The sequence below is a fragment of the Meleagris gallopavo genome, chromosome 27, assembly GCF_000146605.3.
Source record: "Meleagris gallopavo isolate NT-WF06-2002-E0010 breed Aviagen turkey brand Nicholas breeding stock chromosome 27, Turkey_5.1, whole genome shotgun sequence".
In the NCBI taxonomy this organism is placed as follows: Eukaryota; Metazoa; Chordata; class Aves; order Galliformes; family Phasianidae; genus Meleagris; species Meleagris gallopavo.
Genome location: NC_015037.2, coordinates 960866 through 978609, shown reverse-complemented (window position 1 = coordinate 978609; position 17744 = coordinate 960866). Strand labels below are relative to the sequence as shown.

At 47.7% G+C, this 17744-nt stretch overlaps 1 protein-coding gene across 2 annotated transcripts in view; it reads right to left on the bottom strand.

Moving 5' to 3' along the window:
• ASH1L (ASH1 like histone lysine methyltransferase) overlaps positions 1-14179 on the bottom strand; it is a 35059-nt gene extending 20880 nt beyond the window's left edge. Inside the window, exons 1-3 of one of the 2 annotated variants that reach the window (XM_010723937.3) lie at positions 13643-14179; positions 5686-10435; positions 835-936 (exon numbers count right to left, since the gene is read on the bottom strand). In XM_010723937.3, the coding sequence (XP_010722239.1) occupies positions 835-936; positions 5686-10435; positions 13643-14062 (5272 nt within the window). In that variant the 5' untranslated portion in view covers positions 14063-14179. The remainder of the gene's footprint in view (positions 1-834; positions 937-5685; positions 10436-13642) is intronic. The other variant, XM_019623127.2, reaches the window with a different exon arrangement.
• Positions 14180-17744: the final 3565 nt, after the last annotated feature.

Here is a 17744-nt window from a genome sequence, read left to right as displayed (position 1 = left end):
GCATTCCAAACCTGCAGAAGATGTGGCAAAGACTGCTCTCTTCCAGCAGCACCATCAGTTCTACGTCTCTGAAGCTGACAAACAACTCAGTTCTGTTCTTTGCTCTCCTGCCCAAGAAACGCCTGAGCTTTTGACACCTGCCTATGCATGGGCTTAAACGCCTTGCAGTTGTCCCTTTCCAACAAACAGCTGAAAGGTAACAAGACACAAAACGCTTCACTCTGGGTGGACTTCCTAAGCATTCGCTGAAGAAAGCTTCGGTGGTAAATGTTTGTTTAAAGGGAGGAGGAAATCGCAGCTTCGCCACATTCTTGACGTATGGAAATTGTACCAAAGTGCTTCTGTCAGTACGCATCCTAGGGATGTTTACTACAAAGTTGCAATCAACTTTACTGTCTAAGAATGTTGGAACTCTCACAGAAGGCTTTTCTACAACTGGCATTCTACAAATGCCTTTCTTGCCTTATCTCCTTGGCCCCACAAGCTCCCCACAGAGGGATTTATTCACTTAATTCATTGATTAACTGCAGTGCCACAAGAATTGCTAGCAATTAAAGACTCAAGCTTCACGAAGACTGATTTAACACGGTGAGGAACCCAACTCCATTCCAGCACGGCTCCGCTGCTGCTGCTTCTCTATCTGCCAGCTCAATTTCCCCTGTTCTACAAGGCAATTTGAAACATTTGTATCCTAAGCTGCAAATGGAAGAAGTCAGCATCTCCACGAAAATCCTGCTGCTGTAAAGTTCTCATAGCAACGTTGTCTTTGCCTGTAGCACTAGAGGTCTTAGTATTGCAGTGATCTCCAAAACAAGCTGAGCAAATATTACTTGCCTGTAGAAGATGTGCTCTCAGATGTTGATCTCTTTCTGGAAGGGCTGCAATTTGTGCTCTCTGACTGCCTCTGGGAAGGTTTGTCCTGTGTTGGCAGAGTGCCTAAAAAGCAGATCAGGGAAGACAAAAGCACAAAACAAAAAATCACTTCAGTCTGGCAGTGCCAGTAAAACACAATGTAGATGCTAAATATTCAAACTAAGAGTATACTTTTTTCTTTTTTAGCATTAAGAACACTTCCTTGTCACGATGTCAGTACTTGCAGAAGGATCTCAACCATCACAACAGAATTGCTCACAGGGCAGTGTCACATATGGGACAGTAAAGCAATGCACGAGGAAGAGACACCTAGTATCCGAGGTGTAGCTTTAATGTAAAAAACCAGCACCCAAACAAACAAAACACTCCGACACATCCCTGCTTTCAAATGAACTCCCCTCCCATTTCATCTTCATGGAACAGTTGAGGTTGGAAAGGACTTCTGCAGATCCCAGACAGCCACCACGTCAGGTTTCCAACGTGTCCACCGGGACTCCAAAACCTTCCTAGGCAATCTGAACCAGAGTTCAATCCTCCTTGTGATAGAACACTTTTTTTTCTTCTATATGGCCAGAATTTCCTGTGTTTGACTTTGTGCCCGCTGCCCCTCATCCTGTCACCAGGCAGCGCTGGATTTGGCTCCCTTCTCTGTACTCCCTGCCATCAGATCTATGCAGCACTGATAAGATCTCCCCTGAGCTTTCTCTTCCACAGGCTGAGCAGTCCCATCTCTGTTTGTATGACCGAATTCCCAAGCCCTTGGTCACCTCGGTGGCTTGTCACTGCATCCCTGCAGTACCCCCATGTCTTTCTTGTACCGAGGAGCCCAGAACTTTTATAATTATTATTATCCTGTGGTGTAACACCTAAGAAATGTTCAACAGAGAGATGAAGTAAACAACACCATGGCTCCAAATATTCTAACTTTTTGACGAGGCAGAAGTACCAGATTTAATTTTTCATTAATTCTTCTCAGCAAAGGCATTACTGCAACGCTGCTGGACATTGCCCTGAGCTGCAAGCTGAACGTCTTCGCATGGAGAATTCCTCACTTTCCTGCATGGCATCCTGGCACAGAGCTGGTGGGCTCTGAGTGTGTTTCTGTAGGGTCTGCTTTGACAACACAAAGAGGGAAGCTGCAGTGGAACTCTGCAGGGAGACCACATGCAGTTGCTTAGTATTAGAAAGAACAATTGTCTTCTCATCCCTGGATCAATTTTTCTAGTGAGGAACTACAAGAGATATTGATTTCATACTGCGTAGATTAAAACAAATGCCCTGAGACCTCGGGAAAAAGAAAAGAGAAAAACTGGAAAAGAAAGGCTAACTGCTATAAGCACAAAGAGGTTATAATAAGTTTCAACAGGAAAAAAAGACGAGAGGAATGTAAAGAGCTGCTTCATTACAGAGCAGCTTGTCACTGAGGTTTCTTACAGATGACCACACACAGAGGATTCCTTCCTCTCACAGATTTAACTGCTCACCTCCCTCAGCTGCCCAACCTCAGCAGGCAGGAGCCCTTCAGCCTCTGCAGGGCCTCAGCTGCACAGCCAGGCCCTGGGGTGACAGAGGCCGAGCCCTGATGGAGTTCAGCTGGTGCTCGGCCCAGGGTGCTGTGCTAGGCCTGGGGTCAGGCAGACTGGGCCTGCAGTTAGGCAGACAATAGGCCTGCAGTCAGGTAGGTGCTAGGCCCGAGGTCAGGCAGCACTCAGCCCACACTCCTGTGCTAGGCTTGGGCTCAGGCAGCGCTAGGCCTATGGTCAGGAAGGTGGAAGGCCCAGGCTGCAGTCCCAGGCCCAGGATCAGGAGGCACGAGGCCCAGGGTCAGGCATGCGCTGGGCCTAGGCGGAGGTGGAGGCCCTGGCAGTGCTAGGCCTGGGGTCAGGCAGGCTGGCAGTTAGGCAGGCACTAGGCCTGGGTTGCAGCACTAGGCCCAGGGTCAGGCAGGTGCCAGGCCTGGGATGCAGCATGAGGCCTAGGGTCAGGCAGGCACTAGGCCTGTGGTCAGGCAGATGCTAGGCTCAGGCTGCAGCATGAGGCCTACAGTCAGGTATGCTGGCCGTCAGACAGACACTAGGCCCGGGGTCAGGCAGGTGCTAGGCCTGGGCTGCAGCACTAGGCCTGGGGTCAAGCAGGTGCCAGGCCCAGGCTTCAGCGCTAGGCCCAGGCGGAGGCGCAGGCCCCGGCGGTGCTAGGCCCGGCCTTGCCGCCAGGCGGCGCCGTTGCCCACGGCCCTGCCCAGCGCTGCCGCCCGCCGCCGCTCGGCCCTCGGGTCGGGCACAGCGCACAGCGCTGCTTCGTGACCCGAAATCGGCCCATCTGCAGCTAAAATATACTTCGCATTTGTACACGGAGGTTTCCCTCGTCTGAGCACGCAGTCTCCGAGCTTTGGGCGCACACATCTTGTGTCACGCTGACTGACGTTTGCCTCAAACCTCTCCTTGGGTTTTCAATGGGACGAAGGGGGTTTCAAACCATCAAACAGCTTCTTTAGGTTCCCCTTCGCTCCAGGCACGGTGAGACCACCTTAAAATAAGCTCCCAGCTGTTCAAAGCAACTCGAGGTGAGTTCCCAGAAGAAGCCCCACGCAGCAGTGCCCACAAGTGGCTGCTGTGCTGACAGCCCCCATGTCTGCTGAGCCCCTCTTAAAGGCAACTCCTTACAGCCCCACGACCTTCCTGTTGGCCCCTGGGTACGGACTGTGCAAAGCCTCACACCTCTAGGATTGAAACGCCTCTCTGAAGCGCATCTCCTGTGAAACACCACCATTTGTCCGCTGAGCCCCGTGTGCCAAAACGCAGCACCCCAATTACAGTTCTGATCCAATCTGAGAGCGTCTGCCATCAGCTAAGATGACAGAAAGCACCCGCCGAGGAAGGCAGCCATGCAGGGTTTGTGTTCAAAATCCTGTGGAAATGGAGGGCGTTTTCCATACGGGGTATTTCTGAAATAAACGATGAATATCCCCTATGGATCACAAGGGACCATTTTAGAAAGCATTCCCTAATGCTGCTCTCCCACTGCTTGCTTTAACAGCTCTCATTCCGAGTTCCCTCCACCATGCACCTCAGCTGCATCTGGTTCAATAAATAAAAAAAAAATCATCCTCGATGCACCACATTTTCCCTTCATCTGTGCTATTTTCCGCAGTACACACAAATAGGACCCAGGTCTTTCACAGTAATAGCCACAGAATCACAATTCAGCAGTACAGATTAAAAACAAAGCCAACTATGCAACTTGCCATTGATCTAAAGGAAAAAAAAAAGACAAAAAAAAAAAAGCATGGGGCTTTTTTCTAGATGCAGTCTAAGCCCTCTGATGAACTGCACATAGACGATGCGGGCATCAGGAGCTCCTTGTGAATGAGATGAATGCTGAGCTGGAAGCTGGTCTCACAACACAAACAGCTGGTTCCAATCACGAGAAATACACTTACTGAAAGTGATACGCTGCATCTGATGAACCAAATAAACACGCCCTAAGAGGGAGAGTGATTCAGAGCCTTCGCTAGCAGGTTTCAGCCTAAAACATCTCTAATTAGGCTGTTCCTCATAAAAACCCAAGTCAGATCATTCACTGTAATGGAATTCCTCAGGAAATTCCCAGAACTGCACAAGCTACCACAACGATTCTTCGCTCCTCCGAGCTGCGTGTAACCCTTTGGTGACTGAGCTCTTTGAATTCTTCTTTCCATCTCAGCAGGAGAGGCGATGTTACAGCTTTACTGCCTTCTCATGACACCTCCCCCGATGTTGTTCTAATAAAATACTAAAAATACTAAAATTTTGTCTTTCTCTTATCAACGCTGCATGCAGATGTACTTCACTTTCCTCGCATTGGAGGATAACACAAATGCAGGCGAGGCAGTAGGAGGCATCAGAATGGAAGCTTTAGGAGCAAGGAACGCGAGGAGGTAATATTCCTTACTGACAGTGAGCTGCTTCCTTAGCACTCGCTGTGAGCAATTAGTCACAAGTGATTTTGGGCAAAGGATTCACATTTACCAGGGAGAGCATAGGCAAGAATCGGGTAAAGGAGGAGAAACCATCAGGATTTTTTAACGCAGCAGAATGGAGGTCCTTGAACAGCAATCCTCAGCTGGTGCCACTGCCATTTTCTGTGCACAGTCTTAGTTCTGTTTCAGCTACATCTAGGGATATGTAAGATGAGCTTCCCAGCTATGAATAAAACAGTCAGTACAATGTTTGGTCTTGGGCATTCCCAGGATCATTTTGCAACTGCTTGGAGGTACAGCAAAAGGCCTCAAGTCAGGGATCAAAACCACACTACAGTAAAGATGATCAAAACACCTAAAATTGAGTCATAAAAGAAATATGAAACATTTTCCTTAATGGCAAAGTTACTCACAGTAGTAGCACCCACAGCCAGCCTAAAGTCAATCCATCAAACTTCAAATTAAGTAGAAAGATAATTTCTACAATATCAAAAATCGTATGGAATTTTAACTCAATTTCTCCAGAAACCATAAGGATAAAGAAAAGCCCTTTGAATGAGAAATCATCCTCAGAAAAGTCTGTATGCAAAGCAAAGCAAATCTGGTGGGAAGAGGTACTTATGCAGTCCCATACAGAGGAGACATCCCATTAATCCGTGCCAGAAGCTGAGCAGAACAGTGCATTAACACAACAGAAATCCTCAAAAAAAACCCCACCAACCAACAGTAGTTCTAAAATCCAACACGGAAAAACTGCCACAAAGCCAAAGCTATGGCTGCCCGCCTTTCCTAGTGCAAGCTGGTTTAGAGCTTACCGTGACAAGGCTCATGAGATGATACGAGAGCTCCCTTACCTGACAGAGGCTGCAGTGCCTTCTCAATAGAAGGCAACGGTTCCTTTCGCAGCGGTCGATTTAGCGAGCTGTCCTGTGCACTGAAGAGTCCAGGGCTGTCAGTTAGCTTTTTACGTCCATTGGTGCTGGTAGAGTTTGTGACTCTGCAGCTGCCTATTGCACTTGTGAAAAGATTTGTGTGTTCGTCGCTGCTGGCCGGCTCGGAGCTGGGAGTAAATCCCCCCAGGGACAGACCTGGGGAGCTGTCTGAGCAGTCTATCTGTAAGGGTGTCTGCAATCCCAGTGCTAAGGAATTAGACTCCGAAGGCTCCCTCCGGACCCACTGTTCATCTCTGCTTAGCAATCCCTTTGAAGGCGACAGGTGGGGACAAGACATGTGACATCTGTGTTTCTCCTTATGTTTGTACCTCTCACCGACAGCCTCCTTCCCGAATCTGTAGCGCTTCAAGGACTCCAGAACTGTTCTGGAAGAGCTATTAGCCGTGATGGTGTCCATGGAAACCTGCGGCTGCTCGGAAGTACGATGCTCTCTGTGTTTGTGGCGGTGCCTGTGCTTGTGTTCCAGCATCCAGCCGTAAGCCATCTCAGGTGGAACGCTGGGGTACGTGCTCATGGACAAGAGCGGAGTCCGACTCGTGGTGAGGAAAGCTTCCTGGCGCAAAAGTTTATGCTTTTTCTTGTGGTATTTGGTGGGATTGAGAAGCAAATGGCCTGTGTGCATGTAGGAGGGTGGTGGCAGCGGGGTGGTGAAAGAAGGAGAAGGTGGTGGGGGATAAAGAGTCGGAGGGTACCTTCCGTAGTAACCTAAACCTATGGGAGCAGCTGCGAGGGGGGAAGGAGAGTAAGGCATGCCGTAGGAGGGATAGAACCCGGTGCTAGAGAGAGGGAAGCTGAGGCTGTGCATGAAAGGCATTTCTGCCATAGCCTCCCGCATTTTCGGAGGCCTGCCTCTCTTCTTCTTTAAATCGGGTTTCCTAATGTAGTGCAACGGATCTAAAGGAAAAGTAGGGTGAGTATAGAAACTGTTGAAATTGATTCGGAAAATGGTAGGCAGGAGATCGCGGGGTATAAAATGGTGACTTCTGTGGGTGATTCTGATTTCGCTTAGTCGACTGATTAATTCTTCCAATTCAGCCAGGAAATCCGGGTCCTGCCTACCTCGAAGCTGAGGATATTTCTTTTTCCTTTTTCGCTTCTGCCTCTTCATTTTGTCGTAACTGAGGTAATCGTGACTCCGGCGCTTGCATTTGTGTTTATGCTTTTCTTTGAGGTTACTTAAAACCGTGGAAGCTTCGGGTGCAATGAGGGAAACGTGATCGAAGGAATGCCTCTTTTTCTTCTGCCCACAGAATTTCTCAGCTCGATCTGAAGTGCTGTTGTTATCTGTTCCTATTCCACTGTCACTGGGAATGGTCTCATCGCTGTGAGATTCGCTCACGGGGGAAGGAGTGGCTTCTTTCAGCGATGTCAGCTCGCTCAAGTGAGAAGGAGAGTTTGGCAACAATGTGGGTGGAGATAATCTCCTCCTTCCCTTAGCAGCTTTCTTCATTGCGAGTGTCTGAACAACGCTTCCTTGCCTGGAGTGGATGTGCAAGTACGGCACCGAGCTGGGCTCAATGAACCCCGCGTCGCTGCTGACGGGGCTCTGCCCCCCACTGACTGCAGAGGACTGAGAGCAAACGGGGGACGGGAGGATCTCGGAACTATTAGCTGCTGAAGGCAGCAGGTGGGGAAGTACTTGGCCAAACGACGTCCCGGGAGTTTGCTGAGAAGACTTCTCAAGAACTGTCAGGCTGGCAGAATTGCTAGTTAAAATACCGTTCAGGACAGCTTTGGGTTTCCTTCCTCTCCTTTTTCCTATATAAATCGTTCCTTTCTTGCTGACATTTATTTGCTGGCCTAATTTTGAACCAAAAGTGGCAGCAAGAGTTGACACCGTGTTGTGGAGCTTGGATTGCACTTTCCCTTTGTTATTTGGTTCCACCGTACTCGAGAGAATCTGATTCAAAAGTTTCTTTCTCTTCAAAGTTTTCATTTTATTTATTTTTCGAATAATTGTTTTCATTAACTGCCCGTTGTTTCTCTTGGCAACTTTTCTGTCTGAGTCTACTTCCAAATCACTCATGCTACAAATATTAGGTTTTTGGACTTCTTCTGGCCCTCGGAGCTGGTCCTTTCTCTCATAAAAATCCCCGCTCCGATGCTGATCGCTTTCAGACTCTATCTTGCTTGAGCTCTCTGTTCCAACAAAAGGTGCCACAGAAAGAATCGGTGGCTTCATTTTAATCGATGACCTCATCTGCCTTTTAGGTCTCCCTCTCTTTTTAGGAAAAGCTTGTCCCGATAAACTCTGCTTTAGGGAAGGAATTTCCACCTCGGGCTGCAAAATGGGAGGTTCTTGCTCTTCTTTTGACTGCACTGAAAAGACTTTTGATGCTGGGATCTTCAGAGTTCTTTTGGGGGGACCTTCAAGCTCCGGCATCTCCTTGGATTTAGGTCTTCCTCTTTTGGGTTTATACATGTCAGGTAAGAAATCGTCCGACATGCACAAACTCGAAGGTTGTTTGTGAGCACTGTAGAACTTTTGAGTCTGCTTGTCAGACTCACTGAGCAGTGCAAGAGGCTGCCCACTGCCCTCATTCAGTTTTGGCAGCTGATGCTTAACAAATTCGTGCTCCACAAACGAAGACGATCCGATGTTTTTTAAGAATTTGGCCTGCTCCAAATTACTGCTGGATAGTGCACTGTATGAAATGTTTTTAAAAAGCTCTGACCTTTCTAGTTCTAGACCCTTTGGAGGCCGGCATGTGCTTCTCGACACCACTTTAGTCCATCGTGGCTTCCTTCCTTTTCTTTTCTTTAAAGGTTTGGATTGCTGACTGGTGCTCAGATTTTTTGCTCCTTGGCAGGATTTATCTGATGCAGCTATTGCACCGATCTTTAGGAACTGCTTGCTACTAAACAAGCTTGTAAAACTCACTACCGAAGGGGTGACAGTAGCATGAATGCTTGTTTCAGCTGCCAAAATGGGTTTTTTCCCTATAGAAGGGCTAGTTCTTGAAGTTTCTACGTAAGAAGCTTTTGAATCACCTAGGTCTTTATCAGCACCTTTAAAATCGGTGCTCAGACTATGGTTCAACGTTCTGTTTATATTTAGAAGCGTGCTGTCGGGAGAAAACTGAGTCTTGCCAATCTGATCTGAAATACCTTCTAGGAGATCAGCCGTGGAACTCAGATGCAGCGTGTTGGACGCTAACTGTGAAGATGCTGCTGAGAGGCTCCTGTTTAAGGTGGTAACAGACACTGTGGGTGAAGGCGACGGGAGATTCCCCTCTCCTACTGCACTAAATGGGGACTTGGCTGTGGACACGTCTGAAGCACCTCCTGTCCTGAAGTCTGGTGAAGTGCAATAGACTGGAGGCTGTTTTTCGTGCTTAGATGTTTCATAAATCCCTTTCTCACTGGCTGTGTAACCATCCTGTGGGACGCAGATTCCTTCATTAAACATTTCTTTACCTACATCAGCGATTTCTTTCCGAATTGAAAATTTTTCCAAGATACTTTCTTTGCTCTGCCTCACAATATGCTTCTCAAATGTTTTGCTGCTAGTATTTTCTTTCAGTAAATCCGTAGTATCGTGGCTTTCAAGGCTGCTAAGGTTTGAATTGCAAGGAAGCTTAAAGGGCTCTGAGGCAGGCATGAGGGAGTCTGCTTTCAGAGTTCCGGAGTCCTTGTTAACCAAACCCACCGGAGTGCTGATTCCCGTTGGCTTCTTTCCAGAGTCCTTGTTAACCAATCCCACTGGACTGCTAATGCCTACTATCTTCCTCCCAGAGTCCTTGTTAACCGGGCCCACTGGGCTGCCAATCCCTGGTGTCTTCCTACCAGAGTCTTTGTTAGCCAGGGCTGTGGCATTGCCAGTCCCCGGCATTTTCCTCCCAGTATCCTTGCTAACCAATCCTGCAGGACTACTTATTCCCAGCAACTTCTTCCCAGCATCCTTGTTAATCAGTCCAGCTGGAGCGCTGATCCCCGCTGGCTTCTTTGCAGACTCCTTATTAGTCAATCCGGTTGGAGTGCTGATACCTGGAAACTTCCTCCCAGCATCTTTGTTAATTAATCCAACTGCAGAGCTGGTCACTGGCTGTTTCTTTCCAGAGTCCTTGCTAACTAACCCAGGTGGAGTGCTGATCCCTGCCAGCCTCTTTCCAGAGTCCTTGTTAACCAATCCTATTAACGGGCCGATCCCTTGTGGCTTCTTCCCAGAGTCTTTGTTGACCAATATGGCTGCGCTACCAATCCCTAATGGCTTCTTCCCTGAGTCCTTACTGACCAATCCAACAGCAATACCAGATCCTGGCAATTTCTTTACCAAATCTTTATTAACTACCCCACTTGCAGGAATGGTTCCCGGCAGCTTCTTCCCAGAGTCTTTAACCAAACCAGATGCAGTTCCGCTTCCAGGCTTCTTCTGCTTCGTTTTGGAAGACTTTGAAGGAGGACAAGTTGCAATAAGTTGAGCCAATTTCTCTGTTACAGTTGTTGCTCCATTAATCTGTGTTCTATCCTTTAAGTCAGAATTATGGCTACTGATAAGAGTCGGAGGAGATGACTTTATATAATCTGTCATTTCAGTGTGCAATGGGGAAACTTTCTTAGGTAAGGGATTTGTTTCTACTTGTATACCTTCTTCCACATGTAATTCAACTGTTGTAACTTCTCCAGCTTTCTTGTACGACTTTGAAGGGTCCTACAAGTTAATAAAAAGAGAAGTTCTTTAGGAATAGATCACAAAGACTCACTACCTCAACAAACTCTATTAGGAACCTGTCAATAATTCTTCCTCGTTTCGAAGGACATCCTCTTCACATAGAGCTCCCAACACATCTTTGAGATGCACGGAGATATATTCACTCCAATCTGGGCCTAAGAATGGAAGATTCCCATCCCTTATAATTACATGTACACACAATTTCAAAACAGTGAAGAATATCTCATCTCAAGCATTAAATGGAGAGGGAAAGGCATCAGTGTCACACTCATCCATCCCTCTCCAATAGAGACAAGTAAGACAATTGCTTGGTACTTACTGTACTTAATTACAGCCAGCACTGGATGGATTACCTTATAGAAAACCCTAACTATGGCAGGCAAATACCTAATTACACTGAAGAAAGATACAGCCCGGATTCCTTTGAAATCATCTGGCAAACGGCAAACTTTGGTGCTGCTCACGAATGAAGTATTTCCTCAGCAAGCTATACCAGCACGATCCCAGCAGAAGACTGCAAGCTGGATTCAGTCTGCCTTTATTTCCTAGAGATGGGAAATAGTTGCTTGGGTAACACGTGTTGCCCAAGCTGTCAGAGCCTCTGCAGTGCACAGACGTGCTGACCTGCCACTTTTCTGCAGGGCCAGAGCCAGAGGTTCTGCTTGCTGGCACTCAATGGAAGCTACTGAGTCAGCATGACCCACAACATGGTTCCAAGCGTGAAATCCAGCCATTGCAATCAGGGCTCTCAAACATGCTGTAGATACAGGGAGACTGCGAGTCCCAGAGATCTTCAATAAAAAGTATTGAAGGAAACTTTTTGATCATCCTTAGTCACAGAGTTCCTTCTTGTAGTTCTGCATTATCAAAAGCTTCTGTTAATGGCAGGTGCTGCTATCACTAAGGCGTATCGCACAGAAGGAACAAGATTGTTTTAAAGTGGCACTGAAAATTAAACTTAAGGAGTGCACAGCCAGGAACTTTGGGAATAACAAGTATGGAAAGCAACAGTGAAGAAAACATTTGAACACAGTGCTCACGCACTGAGGAAATCAAGCAACTCTTTCAGCTTAACAGCATCAGTACCACTGTACCAGCACCAGTCACAATGCTTGCACATACCAGCTGTAAGGATTTTAAAGTAAGTTATCCAAAAGCTGATCAAAGCAGGTCACTCCACCCTTGAGATGAGCCCTGACCACTGCCCGGATCTCTGCTGGGCTCACACTAAAATCCTTCATGCACCAGAAGCAAAATGTCACTGATGTTACCACCACTGCCTACCAGGCTGAGTGTGTTTTCAGGAAACAAACAAGGTTTCCCAAGAGCAGTGATGCATCTCTGATCAAAGTCCTCCTCTTGGGGAAGGGTGGACAGGAGCACGGGTAGAGGCTGGATGCCTCCAAACGCAGCAACAGAACAAAACCCACCAGTCATATGGGCTACTGATTTTAGCAGTGGTGGAAAAAGAGACTGTGGTCTACAGAGAATAGTTTGGCACTTAGCCCAGCTTTTCTGTGGCAGCTGCAATCTTATGTAAATTCTGCTGGAGCGTCACATTTCAGGAACTTCCCCCTGCTCACCCACCCTCAAACTCACCAAACCCACAGCTGGGGGCGGGAGCAGCCCCATACCCTAAAGCACGGGGACAAAAGTGTGCCAGGCTTTCCTGAAATGACTTCTGTTGTGCAAACACTCACTGCACGACAGGGAAGGCGTAATCTGAAGTCCAAAATATATTACAGAGTGCTTTCGATGAGCGCAGCACTTGAAAGCTTCAGCGTTTGGCCCTGTTCACATGCAGCTCTGCAAATGGTGTCTGGTCCCACGCTTTCATTCTGTCCCTGGTGCTGGAAGCTGCCTTACACGAAGCTCATTTGGCACGGCATGACTTTGTGCAATCAGTCTAAAACAAGAACTCACGTCCCAGATCCTGCAGAGAACGCTCCTGAGCCACTCCAAAGAAGAACCAAAACATTTACTCTGCTTTGTTACCTTTTGCCCAGAGTTTTTCTCTTGGTGGCTGTGATCTCATCAGCAGCCCTCCCTGCCTAACCAAAGGCAAGATACAGGAGGACAGAGTGCTGCACTCAGCAGTTTTACAAAGAAATAAGATGAAGCAGAAAGGCATGTCCCAGCCTGCTCACCCTATTTCAGAGTTACAGCAGACTGTAGCTATGTTACTATCACTTCTTGCCTTCCCATTTTCTAGAACTTCAGCAATGCAACTCTGCAGTGCCTCTGTACGCATCAGTGAACCACTCATCTCAAACCAACAGAAGCTAAGTTTGTATTTATCTGTAAATACGGAATGGAAAAACAGAATCTCTGTCTACTTTTTCTTTTTTTTTTTTCCCCCCCTCTTTAGAAGGCTGTTAGCTTTATTACCTTCACATTTCTGGAAGACAAACCAAACAAACTCACCCACCACTCATCTTTGTGAATGGAGACGAACCATCTGTTGGCACAGCTGAAGATGCTGCCCAAGTTTTAGGAGTCCCTTCAGCAATAACCTTGAGATCCCGTCCAGAGATGGGAGTGCAAAGCACTTTCCTATTATTTTTTACACTGGTATTCCAAGAGAAGGATTTCTACTACATCCCTTTGTGCCTTGGCAGTTAACCGAGCACATTGCATGTGCTGAATTCCCACTCAATTCCTCCTTCAAAAGCACGGACAGTTCAGTCTTACAGCTACAAAGATTGTCACAGCTTGCTCTGAATGGGTCACAGAATTGCTTCTCCTCGCCTCCTCTCCACAGAAAGGAAAAATTAAGGGATCAATTTCATTTTCTGAAGCGTGATTTCCAGCATTACAACTCGCTTTATTTCATCACAGTAAGAAAAAAAAAAACCCTACTGGTGTAATATTCAAAACATGAGGTGGTTTTTAAACTGTTTACCACTTGTTTCTAGAAAACCAAATTTTATCTCGTGCTGGAAATCACAGCAGGATGCTGTAAACCATCGCTCCAACCATCAGCGAACGGAGTTCAACAACTTACACAACATTTCAGCACAGTGTCAGAGAGAGAGCAGAGCATCTGGAGTGCATGACCATCAGAGAGGGACCTGAAACTGTTTTAAGCAGGGAGAATTTGGATTGCAGAGACAGACTGGAGCTCCCCTAGGCTATGCATTTGGGTTACTGACCAGGCAAGGAGCATTGCAGAAACAAACTACTCACTTGTTTTGAAGGACAGTGCTCATTCTTCTCATCTGTCATCTTCCCACTCTTTGGTGGCCTTCGTGGTTGCTTGATGCTGGTTTTTATGGCAGGCCGGCACACATAATTCTCGAGGTTCTTAGGAGGCTTTTTTGTTCTCTTTGCTTGGAGACCAATCTTCAGTTTCAAGTTTCCCTCCGAAAAGTTTGTTTCTTTCACTGAAAACTGTTGCTGTGCATCAACCAGAGCCTCCTTCTTCCCATTCTCCACACCGTTCCCCTCCCGATTCTTCTCACCGTCCTCCTCTTCCTTGGTGCAGCTTTCCAGGTCTACGTCTCCCTTTCCCACCAACGTGCCAATGTTTACCAAAGAGGGGCTTTTCCCAGAAAACCCTTCAGAATCAGAGCCCAAGCCTAACATAGCAGTATTCCGAGGGTCCATCACAGAAGGAGTCCAAGCCTTCGGGTAACTGTAGGGAAGATTTACGGCGAGCTGTTCCACAGAAGATCAGTTCTACGACTGGCAGCCAGCATCTTTTACTCTGCAAAAGGAAAACGAAGGCAGAGGTGAGGTTCAGTTTGAGAGCAGAATGGAACTGAATGGTAAAAGTCATCAGAAAGCAACTGTATGTCAGGAAGTTCTGAGATGGGCTGCAACGCCTGCTGAGCAGCCGAGCACTTTGCAGTGACTGGGAACGAGGGAGAACACGACAAACAAACTCACTTTCATTTGAACCTCCAGGAATGCGGGAAGAGAAAAGTCCAACTTCTGTCCATCACTGGGACACTGATGTGTGTATATTTAACCTACCTACCATGAGACAGCAGAGGGGACTTTCTCAGCTTCCCCAAGAAGTAAAGCAGAAGGCGATGGGAACAAACCAACGCAAGGGCTGCGCCTACAGCTGTCACCTTCCAATAAGAACATCCCCAAATAATCAAAAATGCTACTATTGCTCAGGAGATTGGAGGTAATTGGGTGAAATCTCCATCTTGCAACCAGATTAAAATAATTAAAAAACCAGCAGGGTGACACAGGGGACTAAAAGCAAATCAGTACCAGGTCCCAGGCAGAGGCCATTGGGCAACCTGGTGCCAATGGACGTGGGATCCACATGCTGGCACACCAAGGAAAACTGGCCAGCACTTAAATAATAACAACTCGTGGATTAGCTCAGGATTATTTGTCTTGAAGTGATTCCTACAGTTTGCGATGCAATTTAAATCCCAGATCTTTGTCCACACAAATGTTTCCATCTCCAGTCTGGTAACTGCAGCCCAGAGCAGCCACAACCCTTCAGTCACGTTCCTACAAACACAATTAATTAATGAGCTTAAAATCTGAAAGCGAGTTGAATCAAAGCAGCAGCACCGGCACTGCTGCACCTGGCTGCACATTTCCTTTGCCCAGATGAGGAATGATACCCACGCAGCAGCTCCATCAGCTGCAGGACCAAGGCAAAGAGTGCCTTCAGAGCCTGAGGCTGCAAGGTGGTCCATCTCAATGCACCCTAAGGGGACCCAGAACCATCCCAAAGTCCCCACATCCACGGCTCTCACCAACACGTAGCAGGTCATTTCATTTAGCCATTAATTCTACTCTGCACAGACAACAAAAATGCTAATCCTGGACCTAATCATCATTTTGCCTTGATCACTGTAATCTTCTTCTCTCTGACTCTCCAATTATCCCACTCTAATTCATACAGAATGTGGCTGCCAATTTGATCGTTTTCATAACCATGGACTGATTGCATCTCATCCCTTTCAATCCCAATAACGTTTTTTCTTCCCCACCCCTCCAAGTTCAGGCTTCCCATCGCTGCGCAGAACAGCACTGTGGTTCCTGAACTGCTCCTATACCTCAGTGTCTTCTGCTGCACCACTGTGTGTGTTCTTTTTTGGCTTTTTTTCAGCTTTTTCCTGAGTTATGCCATTCTCTGTGGCACCCTTCACTCTCCAGATGCTCCCCACACATCCGCCCATGGGACCTTTATGGTTCCTCCAGCAGCTCAGTGCCTTCAGATCTTCTCATGGATGCAGTGCAGTGGAGCAGCTGGATGGCAAAACCACAGCCCAGAGGCAGCTGGAGCAGCTTGCAATGAATCTACCCCAAAAACACCCAAGATTTGGTACTTTCAGGACAAAAGATGATCCTATAGACCTGAAGGATGCCTTCCCTTCCCACGTGTGTTCCATCAGCACACGGACCCTCATCGTTACACCATCAGCTCAGAGAAGAGGACCATGGACCCACAAAGCGCTGCTCCCAGAGGAGATCCTCACTGTGACTGAGCTTCATTACACCTTTGTGCACCAGGCCAGCAATGCTGCTCAGCCATTCCTCCCCCAGGGCTCACATTCTGCAGACCCACAGCTCTTCCCATAGCAACACCCACACGTTTCACTTACAGTGTGACAAACTCCATCTCCCACTCTATCCCAAGACATCCTACCAGCTTTCACCCACAGGACCTTTGGTTAATGCAGATTTTGCTACACCAGGGACCCTCTAGCACCAAATATCTGTGTGGCCATACAGACCACCATCCTCACCACCTCCCCAAAGTGAAACACACTGAACTTTCAGCCACTTACCCCACAGATCTCAAATCCCTCCACACCAAACAGAAGCATTTTCACACCTCCTCAGACTTGTGCTGTCTGGGGCTGAAGGCTGAGCAGAACCACGTTTCTCTCATTCATTCTTATTGCTGTGTTGGCACATCCAACTCAGCACAGATTACAGAAGACAATTAAAGTCAGCAATCCATACAGCAGCACCACCTCCTTAAAGCAGCTGCTATGTAAGCATATGGGCTACGTCCACCTTTCTCCTGTGACACTGCTTGTAGTTTCTACCCATGAGGTTGCCTCACAAACCCAGCATTTAAACCCCCCCCCATCACCCTCACGGACGGCTTTAAACTCCTTAAAACAAGTCTCTTCCTTTTGTCAATTATGACTTAATTTTTGTTTGCAGTTCATTATTGCTACAACACGCTGAGCTTTTCAGATGACTGCTGACTGTCTGTGGCAACCAAACGTAACTGAAAACCAAAAAGTTGGATTATTTTGGTTTGGAAAACACGATATACAAAATCCTCCCCACCCCCCCCAGCATCTCCCAGCATCACAGAGCTCAGAGCAGCCACCAAAGCTTTCGTTTTCGAGTAAGAATGCTTCTCCAGAACTCAAGTAGACAAACAGATGATGATTTTAGAGCCCATCTCCACCCATATGTTCAGCCAGCTGCCAAAACTTCCCCATTCACACTGAGGCAGCAGCACCAGGGACAGCCTCCGGGTCCTCACGGATGACCACGTGCAGCACAGCTCCCTGGCTTTCACCCTTTACATCACTTCCCACATTCTCAATGCAGGTGCACTCAGGAGAGCAACCAAAACAAACAAGCAAAGAGGTTCTCTGCTGTGTATTTAAGTGTGTGAAGTCACAGCAGACACATCTCAGCAGCAAGCCCTGCAGTTCCAGCACCCTGCATCTCCCCATGGCACGAGGAAGCCGAAGCAGGAACCCATTGCTGTGCTTCTTGTTCAGCTCCTGACAGCACACAGCTCCCAAGGAAGGGAATACATGCCCTGAGGCCATGGATGGAAACCCACATTCCAGGCTCTTTCTACTTCTCTGCGGAGTAATTAACGGGGTGAAGGAACCACAAACCAAGGATGAGAAACAGAAATTACTGAGGCTGGAGATTCACATTATCGTGGAGTTCAAGGGGCTGGAAGGGGAAATCACCTCATCCAACTTCTGGGCAAGGTAGGATCCCTACGGGAGGGGCACACACTGCACGCATCACACAGTACAAAGTAAAGGACAGCAACACGTTTTGGCTTCTGAGCTGAGAAACGGGTCAAGCTGAGAACCATGAGGCTCAGCCATCACATCTGAGCTCATAAACGGGACCAAAACCACAACAGAAGGGCAACTTCCAAAGCATGATTTGTGGTAGGGGGGGACAGCACACAAACACAGAGACCCACGAGGTGCTGAGCCAACCCAGCATACCCCCCCAGAGTGCAGCAAACCACCCCTACGTGGCTTCATTCAGAGGGTGGGGAGGCAGTGGAACAGGTTGCCCAAGGAGGCTGTGGATCCCCATC